At 34.4% G+C, this 13,560-nt stretch overlaps 1 protein-coding gene across 1 annotated transcript in view; it reads right to left on the reverse strand.

Moving 5' to 3' along the window:
- Positions 1-13,560, reverse strand: part of LOC121866790 (multivesicular body subunit 12B-like) — a 32,985-nt gene that overhangs the window by 4,813 nt on the left and 14,612 nt on the right. The window contains exon 4 of the mRNA XM_042366521.1: positions 6,231-6,459. Within this exon, the coding sequence (XP_042222455.1) occupies positions 6,231-6,459 (229 nt within the window). The remainder of the gene's footprint in view (positions 1-6,230; positions 6,460-13,560) is intronic.

Consider the following 13,560-nt stretch of genomic DNA (forward strand, 5'->3'; position numbering starts at 1 on the left):
ATGCAGACAACAAATACAACATACTGTAACAGATATTCTTTTCTCATGGCATATTTCTTCTTGAAATTTTTATAGTTGACAAACTATTCTAGAAGCAATCTTAAATATGTACGTAATTAAAGATGCCTATCAGGAGAATGGGAGAAAGTTGAGACATGCTTAATTCTTGCATGATATAATAGCTCCTGCCATTGTGCTTATAATACCCAGTAAATTATATTATAAATACATTAACTGGTGAGTGGCCAGTCTAGTTAAGTGAGACCCTCATATAACTAGACACTTGTGAACCACAGCACACTAAGTGATCTTCCCCACACAACAAATATGGCAATTGTCAAAACATAACCACAAGAAATAAAGAGGAAAAGTTTGATGAGAGATAAATAAAGGAATAAATAGAGGGATGAAGCAGAACAAACTGACTGTACAGTACAGTAATAATGTATTAATGCTGTAATGTACAGGAAGATGCTGTACAGTTGTTGTAAGCAGAACAAACTGACTGTACAGTACAGTAATAATGTATTAATGCTGTAATGTACAGGAAGATGCTGTACAGTTGTTGTAAGCAGAACAAACTGACTGTACAGTACAGTAATAATGTATTAATGCTGTAATGTACAGGAAGATGCTGTACAGTTGTTGTAAGCAGAACAAACTGACTGTACAGTACAGTAATAATGTATTAATGCTGTAATGTACAGGAAGATGCTGTACAGTTGTTGTAAGCAGAACAAACTGACTGTACAGTACAGTAATAATGTATTAATGCTGTAATGTACAGGAAGATGCTGTACAGTTGTTGTAAGCAGAACAAACTGACTGTACAGTACAGTAATAATGTATTAATGCTGTAATGTACAGGAAGATGCTGTACAGTTGTTGTAAGCAGAACAAACTGACTGTACAGTACAGTAATAATGTATTAATGCTGTAATGTACAGGAAGATGCTGTACAGTTGTTGTAAGCAGAACAAACTGACTGTACAGTACAGTAATAATGTATTAATGCTGTAATGTACAGGAAGATGCTGTACAGTTGTTGTAAGCAGAACAAACTGACTGTACAGTACAGTAATAATGTATTAATGGTGTAATGTACAGGAAGATGCTGTACAGTTGCTGTAAGCAGAACAAACTGACTGTACAGTACAGTAATAATGTATTAATGCTGTAATGTACAGGAAGATGCTGTACAGTTGTTGTAAGCAGAACAAACTGACTGTACAGTACAGTAATAATGTATTAATGCTGTAATGTACAGGAAGATGCTGTACAGTTGTTGTAAGCAGAACAAACTGACTGTACAGTACAGTAATAATGTATTAATGCTGTAATGTACAGGAAGATGCTGTACAGTTGCTGTAAGCAGAACAAACTGACTGTACAGTACAGTAATAATGTATTAATGCTGTAATGTACAGGAAGATGCTGTACAGTTGTTGTAAGCAGAACAAACTGACTGTACAGTACAGTAATAATGTATTAATGCTGTAATGTACAGGAAGATGCTGTACAGTTGTTGTAAGCAGAACAAACTGACTGTAAGTACTGACTGTACAGTACAGTAATAATGTATTAATGCTGTAATGTACAGGAAGATGCTGTACAGTTGCTGTAAGCAGAACAAACTGACTGTACAGTACAGTAATAATGTATTAATGGTGTAATGTACAGGAAGATGCTGTACAGTTGCTGTAAGCAGAACAAACTGACTGTACAGTACAGTAATAATGTATTAATGCTGTAATGTACAGGAAGATGCTGTACAGTTGTTGTAAGCAGAACAAACTGACTGTACAGTACAGTAATAATGTATTAATGCTGTAATGTACAGGAAGATGCTGTACAGTTCTTGTAAGCAGAACAAACTGACTGTACAGTACAGTAATAATGTATTAATGCTGTAATGTACAGGAAGATGCTGTACAGTTGTTGTAAGCAGAACAAACTGACTGTACAGTACAGTAATAATGTATTAATGCTGTAATGTACAGGAAGATGCTGTACAGTTGCTGTAAGCAGAACAAACTGACTGTACAGTACAGTAATAATGTATTAATGCTGTAATGTACAGGAAGATGCTGTGATTGCTGTAAGCAGAACAAACTGACTGTACAGTACAGTAATAATGTATTAATGCTGTAATGTACAGAGAAGATCTTTACAGTTGTTGTAACTACAACAAACTGACTGTACAATACAATAATAATGTATTAATGCTGTAATGTACAGGAAGATGCCCTATACAATTGTTATAAGCATAGAACAAATGACTGTACAGTACAGTAATAATGTATTAATAGTGTATGTACAGGAAGATACTGTACAGTTATTTGTAAAAGCAGAACAAACTGACTGTGAGTACAGAATATCTATTAATGCTGTAATGTACAGGAAGATGCTGTACAGTTGCTGTAAGCAGAACAAACTGACTGTACAGTACAGTAATAATGTATTAATGCTGTAATGTACAGGAAGATGCTGTACAGTTGTTGTAAGCAGAACAAACTGACTGTACAGTACAGTAATAATGTATTAATGCTGTAATGTACAGGAAGATGCTGTACAGTTGTTGTAAGCAGAACAAACTGACTGTACAGTACAGTAATAATGTATTAATGCTGTAATGTACAGGAAGATGCTGTACAGTTGCTGTAAGCAGAACAAACTGACTGTACAGTACAGTAATAATGTATTAATGGTGTAATGTACAGGAAGATGCTGTACAGTTGTTGTAAGCAGAACAAACTGACTGTACAGTACAGTAATAATGTATTAATGCTGTAATGTACAGGAAGATGCTGTACAGTTGTTGTAAGCAGAACAAACTGACTGTACAGTACAGGAATAATGTATTAATGCTGTAATGTACAGGAAGAATGTATTAATGGTGTAATGTACAGGAAGATGCTGTACAGTTGTTGTAAGCAGAACAAACTGACTGTACAGTACAGTAATAATGTATTAATGCTGCAATGTACAGGAAGATGCTGTACAGTTGCTGTAAGCAGAATAAACTGACTGTACAGTACAGTAATGTATTAATGCTGTAATGTACAGGAAGATGCCGTACAGTTGTTGTAAGCAGAACAAACTGACTGTACAGTACAGCAATAATGTACAATGCTGTAATGCACAGTGAAGATGCTGCACAGTTGTTGTAAGAAGAATGAAACTGACTGCACAGTACAGTAATAATGTATTAATGCTGTAATGTACAGGAAGATGCTGTACAGTTGTTGTAAGCAGAACAAACTGACTGTACAGTACAGTAATAATGTATTAAGGCTGTAATGTACAGGAAGATGCTGTACAGTTGTTGTAAGCAGAACAAACTGACTGTACAGTACAGTAATAATGTATTAATGCTGTAATGTACAGGAAGATGCTGTACAGTTGCTGTAAGCAGAACAAACTGACTGTACAGTACAGTAATAATGTATTAATGCTGTAATGTACAGGAAGATGCTGTACAGTTGTTGTAAGCAGAACAAACTGACTGTACAGTACAGTAATAATGTATTAATGCTGTAATGTACAGGAAGATGCTGTACAGTTGCTGTAAGCAGAACAAACTGACTGTACAGTACAGTAATAATGTATTAATGGTGTAATGTACAGGAAGATGCTGTACAGTTGTTGTAAGCAGAACAAACTGACTGTACAGTACAGTAATAATGTATTAATGCTGTAATGTACAGGAAGATGCTGTACAGTTGCTGTAAGCAGAACAAACTGACTGTACAGTACAGTAATAATGTATTAATGCTGTAATGTACAGGAAGATGGTGTAATGTACAGGAAGATGCTGTACAGTTGCTGTAAGCAGAACAAACTGACTGTACAGTACAGTAATAATGTATTAATGCTGTAATGTACAGGAAGATGCTGTACAGTTGTTGTAAGCAGAACAAACTGACTGTACAGTACAGTAATAATGTATTAATGCTGTAATGTACAGGAAGATGCTGTACAGTTGTTGTAAGCAGAACAAACTGACTGTACAGTACAGTAATAATGTATTAATGCTGTAATGTACAGGAAGATGCTGTACAGTTGTTGTAAGCAGAACAAACTGACTGTACAGTACAGTAATAATGTATTAATGCTGTAATGTACAGGAAGATGCTGTACAGTTGCTGTAAGCAGAACAAACTGACTGTACAGTACAGTAATAATGTATTAATGCTGTAATGTACAGGAAGATGCTGTACAGTTGTTGTAAGCAGAACAAACTGACTGTACAGTACAGTAATAATGTATTAATGCTGTAATGTACAGGAAGATGCTGTACAGTTGTTGTAAGCAGAACAAACTGACTGTACAGTACAGTAATAATGTATTAATGCTGTAATGTACAGGAAGATGCTGTACAGTTGCTGTAAGCAGAACAAACTGACTGTACAGTACAGTAATAATGTATTAATGGTGTAATGTACAGGAAGATGCTGTACAGTTGTTGTAAGCAGAACAAACTGACTGTACAGTACAGTAATAAAGTATTAATGCTGTAATGTACAGGAAGATGCTGTACAGTTGTTGTAAGCAGAACAAACTGACTGTACAGTACAGGAATAATGTATTAATGCTGTAATGTACAGGAAGATGCTGTACAGTTGTTGTACTGTATATGGTACAGAATAGTCTGTACTGTATATGGTACAGAATAGTCTGTACTGTAGATGGTACAGAATAGTCTGTACTGTACTGTATATGGTACAGAATACTCTGTACTGTACTGTATATGGTACAGAATAGTCTGTACTGTACTGTATATGGTACAGAATAGTCTGTACTGTATTGTGTATGGTACAGAATAGTCTGTACTGTACTGTATATGGTACAGAATAGTCTGTACTGTACTGTATAAGGTACAGAATAGTCTGTACTGTACTGTGTATGGTACAGAATAGTCTGTACTGTATATGGTACAGAATAGTCTGTACTGTGTATGGTACAGAATAGTCTGTACTGTACTGTATATGGTACAGAATAGTCTGTACTGTACTGTATATGGTACAGAATAGTCTGTACTGTATATGGTACGGAATAGTCTGTAGTGTACTGTATATGGTACAGAATAGTCTGTACTGTACTGTGTATGGTACAGAATAGTCTGTACTGTACTGTATATGGTACAGAATAGTCTGTACTGTATATGGTACGGAATAGTCTGTACTGTACTGTATATGGTACAGAATAGTCTGTACTGCACTGTATATGGTACAGAATAGTCTGTACTGTATATGGTACAGAATAGTCTGTACTGTATATGGTACAGAATAGTCTGTACTGTATATGGTACAGAATAGTCTGTACTGAACTGCACTGTATATGGTACAGAATAGTCTGTACTGTACTGTCCTGTATATGGTACAGAATAGTCTGTACTGTATATGGTACAGAATAGTCTGTACTGTATATGGTACAGAATAGTCTGTACTGTATATGGTACAGAATAGTCTGTACTGTACTGTACTGTATATGGTACAGAATAGTCTGTACTGTACTGTACTGTATATGGTACAGAATAGTCTGTACTGTACTGTACTGTATATGGTACAGAATAGTCTGTACTGTACTGTACTGTATATGGTACAGAATAGTCTGTACTGTACTGTACTGTATATGGTACAGAACAAAGTCTGTACTGTACTGTAGCAGGTACCGAATAGTTCAGTACTGTACTGTATATGGTACAGAATAGTCTGTACTGTACTGCAGTGGTACAGAATAGTTCGTACTGTACTGTATATGGTACAGAATAGTCTGTACTGTACTGTATATGATACAGAACAGTCTGTACTGTTTATGGTACAGAATAGTCTGTACTGTATATGGTACAGAATAGTCTGTACTGTATATGGTACAGAATAGTCTGTACTGTACTGTATATGGTACACAATAGTCTGTACTGTACTGTATATGGTACACAATAGTCTGTACTGTACTGCATTGTATATGGTACAGAATAGTCTGTACTGTACTGTATATGGTACAGAATAGTCTGTACTGTACTGTATATGGTACAGAATAGTCTGTACTGTACTGTATATGGTACAGAATAGTCTGTACTGTACTGTATATGATACAGAATAGTCTGTACTGTATATGGTACAGAATAGTCTGTACTGTATATGGTACAGAATAGTCTGTACTGTATATGGTACAGAATAGTCTGTACTGTACTGTATATGGTACAGAATAGTCTGTACTGTACTCACCTATAGAGATGTGGGGATGAAGCCTGAGCAGAAGGCTTGTTGTGTTGAGGTGTGGGTGCTGGGCCAGGCTTGATACACACACACAGGCCGTTCATCTCCCCCACCAGAGAGAACCCTTCTGGGGCCACCTTGGAGCGACTCAAGATGATGATGTCTGTGATAGTCTGTGTTGCCATAGTGCGAGGAACTTGTTTGTAACACAGCTGCTTCTTCTTAAATGCTTTCTGACCTGTGGAACAATACTACTGTACTGTATTGTACTGTACTACACTGTACAGTATGTGTATTGTACTACACTGCACAGTGGTCCCTCGGTTAACGAACGGTTCGATTGACGAAATATGGTTAACGAATTAGCTCCCATATGGATCTTCAATTCGGTTAACGAACAAAACTTTGATTAACGAAATCCTTACGACAAACAAGTTTTGTTGTGAGCATCAGCTGATCGGCTGACGGGGTAGTCTGCCAATTTAGTAATCTGTTCTATGTTTACATTCGTTTCCAGTGGAGTAAATATCAAGAAAGTTGTGCTCTTTAATATTTTTGCATTTTTATATTAAAATTATGAGTCATTTAAAAGTTAGTTAACATATTGATAATATATGCAGCACAGGGAACTAGTTTTTTGTGAGCCCATCAGCCACTTAACTCACCCACAAGGCGTCAGTTTGGCTTTGTTGACAGTGGAGTGAACATCGATTTTGTTGGTGTCTTGAATATTTTTGCATTTTTACATTAAAATTATTTGTCACTCTGAAATTTAGTTAACATATTGATAATATACAGTGTAGTGCAGTGTTGATTTAAATAAAATAATCTTGAATTACACCAAGTGAACTAAAAATTTTATTGGTGAAATTACTGCATCAAGCATGGGTCCCCTGAAAGGTGATTTCTCCTCCACCCCCACTTCCTTCTCTTCTCCCTTCTCCTCCACCCCCATTTCTAATTCCCATCATCATCATCATAAACCAGGAACCTTCTACATACCCATCTCAAAGTAAATGTACTTTACTACATATTTTTTTTTTTTACTTTATATGTACTTTTCGGTGAGCCGGAACCCATGACCCAATATCCCATTGAAACAATGGATTCGGTTAACAAAATTTTCGGGTAACGAACGACTCTGTGGAACGAATTGAGCTGCTTAACCGAGGAACCAATGTACAGTATGTGTATTGTACTGTATTATACTACACTGTATGTGTATTGTGCTGTATTGTACTGTACTGTATTGTACTGTATTATACTGTACTATATTGTACTGTACTGTACTGTACTGTACTGTACTGTATTATACTGAACTGTATTGTACTGTACTGTACTATATTGTACAGTATTGTACTGTACTGCACTGTACTGTATTGTACTGTATTGTACTGTACTGTACTGTATTGTACTGTACTGTATTGTACTGTACTGCACTGTACTATATTGTACTGTACTGTATTGTACTGTACTGTATTGTACTGTATTGTATTGTACTGTATTGTATTGTACTGTACTGTACTGTACTATATTGTACTGTACTGTATTGTACTGTACTGTACTGTATTGTACTGTATTGTACTGTACTGTATTGTATTGTACTGTACTACACTGTACTATATTGTACTGTACTGTATTGTACTGTACTGCACTGTACTATATTGTACTGCACTGAATTGTACTGTACTGCACTGTAGTGTACTGTACTGCACTGTACAATATTGTACTGTACAGTACTGTATTGTACTGTACTATATTGTACTGTATTGTACCATACTATATTGTACTGTACTGTATTGTACAGTACTGTACTATATTGTACAGTACTATATTGTACTGTACTGTATTGTACATTTCTATATTGTACAGTACTATATTGTACTGTATTGTACTGTGCTGTACTATACTGTACTGCACTGTATTGTACTATATTGTACTGTACTATATTGTACTGTACTGTATTGTACTGTACTATATTGTACTGTACTGTATTGAACTGCACTGTACTATATTGTATTGTACTGCACTGTACTATATTGTACTGTACTATATTGTACTGTACTGTATTGTACTGTACTGTATTGTAGTGTACTGTATTGTACTGTACTATATTGTACTGTACTGCACTGTACTATATTGTACTGTACTATATTGTACTGTACTGTACTATATTGTACTGTACTGTATTGTACTGTACTATATTGTACTGTATTGTATTGTACTGTACTGTATTGTAGTGTACTATATTGTACTGTACTATATTGTACTGTACTGTATTGCACTGTACTATATTGTACTGTACTATATTGTACTGTACTATATTGTACTGTACTGCATTGTACTGTACTGTACTGTACTATATTGTACTGTACTGTATTGAACTGTACTGTACTATTTGTACTGTAATATACTATATTGTACTGTACTATATTGTACTGTACTGTATTGAACTGCACTGTACTATATTGTATTGTACTGCACTGTACTATATTGTACTGTACTGTACTATATTGTACTGCTATATTGTACTGTACTGTACTATATTGTACTGTACTGCACTGTAATTATATTGTACTGCTACAATATTGTACTGTACTGTACTATATTGTACTGTACTGTATTGTACTGTACTATATTGTACTGTATTGTATTGTACTGTATTGTAGTGTACTATATTGCACTGTACTATATTGTACTGTACTGTATTGCACTGTACTATATTGTACTGTACTATATTGTACTGTACTGCATTGTACTGTACTGTACTGTACTATATTGTACTGTACTGTATTGAACTGTACTGTACTATTTGTACTGTAATATACTATATTGTACTGTACTATATTGTACTGTACTGTACTATATTGTACTGTACTGTATTGAACTGCACTGTACTATATTGTATTGTACTGCACTGTACTATATTGTACTGTACTGTACTATATTGTACTGTACTGTACTATATTGTACTGTACTGTATTGTACTGTACTGTACTATATTGTACTGTACTGCACTGTACTATATTGTACTGTACTATATTGTACTGTACTGTACTATATTGTACTGTACTGTATTGTACTGTACTATATTGTACTGTATTGTATTGTACTGTACTATATTGTAGTGTACTATATTGCACTGTACTATATTGTACTGTACTGTATTGCACTGTACTATATTGTACTGTACTATATTGTACTGTACTATATTGTACTGTACTGCATTGTACTGTACTGTACTATATTGTACTGTACTATATTGTACTGTACTGTACTATAGTGTACTGTACTGTACTATATTGTACTGTACTATATTGTACTGTACTGTAATATACTATATTGTACTGTACTTTATTGTACTGTACTATATTGGTCTGTATGTACTATATTGTACTGCAGTGTACTATATTGTACTATACTATATTGTACTGTACTGTACTATATTGTACTGTACTGTACTATATTGTACTGTACTATACTATATTGTACTGTATTGTACTGTACTATATTGTACTGTACTGTAATATACTATATTGTACTGTAGTTTATTGTACTGTACAATATTGTACTGTACTATATTGTACTATACTATATTGGTCTGTACTGCACTATATTGTACTGAACTGTACTATATTGTACTGTACTGTACTATATTGTACTATACTATATTGTACTGTACTATATTGTACTGCACTGTATTGTACTATATTGTACTGTACTATATTGTACTGTACTATATTGTACTGTACTGTATTGTACTATATTGTACTGTACTGTACTATATTGTACTGTACTGTAATATATTGTACTATACTATATTGTACTGTACTGTTCTATATTGTACTATACATTATTGTACTGTACTGTACGGTACTGTACTATATTGTACTGTACTGTACTATATTGTACTGTACTATATTGTACTATACTATATTGTACTGTACTGTACTATATTGTACTGTACTGTACTATATTGTACTGTACTGTACAGTATTGTACTGTACTGTACAGTATTGTACTGTACTGTACAGTATTGTACTGTACTGTGCTATATTGTACTATACTATATTGTACTGTACTGTACTATATTGTACTGTACTGTACTATATTGTACTGTACTGTACTATATTGTACTGTACTGTACAGTATTGTACTGTACTGTACTATATTGTACTGTACAGTAATGTACTGTACTATATTGTACTGTACTGTACAGTATTGTACTGTACTGTACAGTATTGTACTGTACTGTATTATATTGTACTATACTATATTGTACTGTACTGTACTATATTGTACTGTACTGTACAGTATTGTACTGTACTGTACAGTATTCTACTGTACTGTGCTATATTGTACTATACTATATTGTACTGTACTGTACTATATTGTACTGTACTGTACTATATTGTACTGTACTGTACAGTATTGTACTGTACTGTACTATATTGTACTGTACAGTATTGTACTGTACTATATTGTACTGTACTGTACAGTAGGTAAGTATTGTACTGTACTGTACAGTATTGTGCTGTACTGTACTATATTGTACTATACTATATTGTACTGTACTATATTGTACTATACTATATTGTACTGTACTGTACTATATTGCACTGTACTGTACTGTACTATATTGTACTGTACTGTATAGTATTGTACTGTGCTGTACAGTATTGTACTGTACTGTACAGTATTGTACTGTACTGTACAGTACAGTACAATACTGTACAGTATAATACAGTACAGTATAGTACAGTACAGTATTGTATTGTAGTGTACTGTACTATACTGTACTATACAGTAGGGTCGGGATATATCACCAGATAGGGTCCAAGGATGTTCGCTATACTAAATCGCTATACTGTACTGTATATAATTACATGTAATCAATGGGGAAAATAGGGTTAGGTTCTGGAGGCCAATAAACGTGACTAAATTTGACATAAATGACACAGTCTAAAGTTAGCAGAATATAAATTACATTGGTGGAATCCTTGCAAGACAGAGAATAATTTGAATATATACATCATATATTTTGTTCAAGAGATAGAAAATTCAACTCTTATTTTTGGGGTCAATTTATGGTATTATTAGGAGTGTTTCTGACTTTATGGGTTTTGGGCTCTATGTGAGGTCCCAGGAACATAACCCCACATAAGTTGTGAGTCTACTTTCAATGAATATATCGCTATATATAGGAAAATGTCGATAATTTTGGTAGTCATGATATAATTTGATTTTATATAAAGTTGCTATATATCCCGACCCTATTGTACTGTAATTTTACTGTATTGTACTGTACTGTATTATACTGTACTGTATTATATTGTACTGTATTTTACTGTACAGTATTACCCCGCTTTACACGGTTTCACTTTGCGTGATTTCTCATTTACTCATTTACGCGGTACCTTGCCAGAACCGGACTTTCACTTTCCGCGGTGCATCTACTCATATATGCAAGTGAAGTATAATTTTTTATTTAGCTCATAAAATTCATACAAATTACCCGGCCAGAATATAATTTACATTGCTGGAATTCTTACAATATGATGATCATTTTGAATATAAACATCATGGATTTTGCATTAGACGTACAAATTTTAGATCTAATGTAATAATTTGGTTTACGCAAAGCAAATATTTTATTGTTTGTGCAAAATATATGAAGTTAACATTCAAAATATTCCCTGACCTGCAAGGAATCCAGAAATGTCAATTATATTATCCAAACTTTAGTCTGAGGTATTATTTATTACTAAACGTTAAAATCTAGTGTTTTCACCCAAACATTTCTCAGAGAGGTAGGAGCTAGTGAGCTGGAAAGAGAGGGGGGGAGGGATTTGAGTCCATTATTTGAATGGACATTAACCTGGCGACTGTATTTCTCTTAAATATTAATTGTGTGAGCATACCATCATAAAATTAAGATGTTATTTTTACAACAACGAGGTATTGTGTCGGAAAAAGTGGAGTTTGGGGGTCGGGCCAGTCTCTATTGGAAATAATCCCATATGTTCTGTTGTTCACTTTACGCGGTTTTCACTTTCCGCGTTACCCCGTGGGTTCAATTGACCGAGTAAATCGGGGTACTACTGTACTGTACTCAGTGTTGCAGTGCCAATTCTTACGGTGCTGGAGCTGTCAAAATAATTTATGTTTCCTAAACCACATCTATTGATGTACAGTATATATATACAGTGACCCCTCGGTTAACGAACTTAATCCGTTCCAGAAGGTCGTTCGTTAACCGAAAAGTTCGTTAACCGAAACCATTGTTTCAATGGGTTTTTGGGTAATTGGTTCCAGCTCACCGAAAATTTCCTAAATTCAACAAAAATGGTAGAAAAGTTCACTTACTTTGAGGTGTGTATGTAGAAGGCTCCTGGATGATGATGATGATGATGGGAATTAGAATGGGGGTGGAGGAGAAGGGAGAAGAGAAGGCATTGGGGTGGAAGAGAAGTCACCCCATGGTGCCATTTCAACCATAAAATTTTTGTTCTCTTGGTGTATTTCAAGATTATTTTCTTTAAATCAACACTGCACTGCATTAAATATTGTCAATATGTAAAATATATTTCAAAATGACCAATAATTTGCTTGGAAACACAGAAAAAAGTGTTTAGTTGAAGAGAGTCTCAAGCAAGATGTTACCTCCAGTGAAAACAGAGAGAGACTAACGCCTGTTTGCTGTGTTAAGAGGCTGGATGCTGCGCTTTAAACTAGTCACTTTACCTTCAATTATGTTCAATAATTGTTAAAATGACTAAAAAATTGAATATTAAACTTTTAAAATTATTGAATAGTATAAACTTCTTGATGTTTACTAAAATAGTTAGGAATTTAAGCCCTAGAACCGATTAATGTATTGGCGGACTGATACTAAAGCTGGTTGCCCGGCCAGTGCAAGCGAAAACATGTTGAGGTCGATTCGTAAGAAATTCGTTAACCGAATTTTTGTTCGTTAACCGAATTGAAGATCCTTATGGAAGGCAGTTTGTTAACCGAAATTTCGTTAACAGAGGCGTTCGTTAAACGAGGGGTCGCTGTATATATATATATATATATATATATATATATATATATATATATATATATATATATATATATATATATATATATATATATATATATATATATATATATATATATATATATAGAAAATCCACTTAACGCGGTCAATTGAACCCAGAGGGTCCCGCGTTAAGTGAAATCCGCGTTAAGTGAACAACAGAACATATGGGATTAATTCCAATAGAAACCGGCCCGACCCCCAAACTCCACTTTTTGAAGGCACATACCTATGTTGTAGTAAAAATAACATCTTAAT

Source organism: Homarus americanus, unplaced genomic scaffold (assembly GCF_018991925.1).
Source record: "Homarus americanus isolate GMGI-L3 unplaced genomic scaffold, GMGI_Hamer_2.0 scaffold2770, whole genome shotgun sequence".
NCBI classification, from domain to species: Eukaryota; Metazoa; Arthropoda; class Malacostraca; order Decapoda; family Nephropidae; genus Homarus; species Homarus americanus.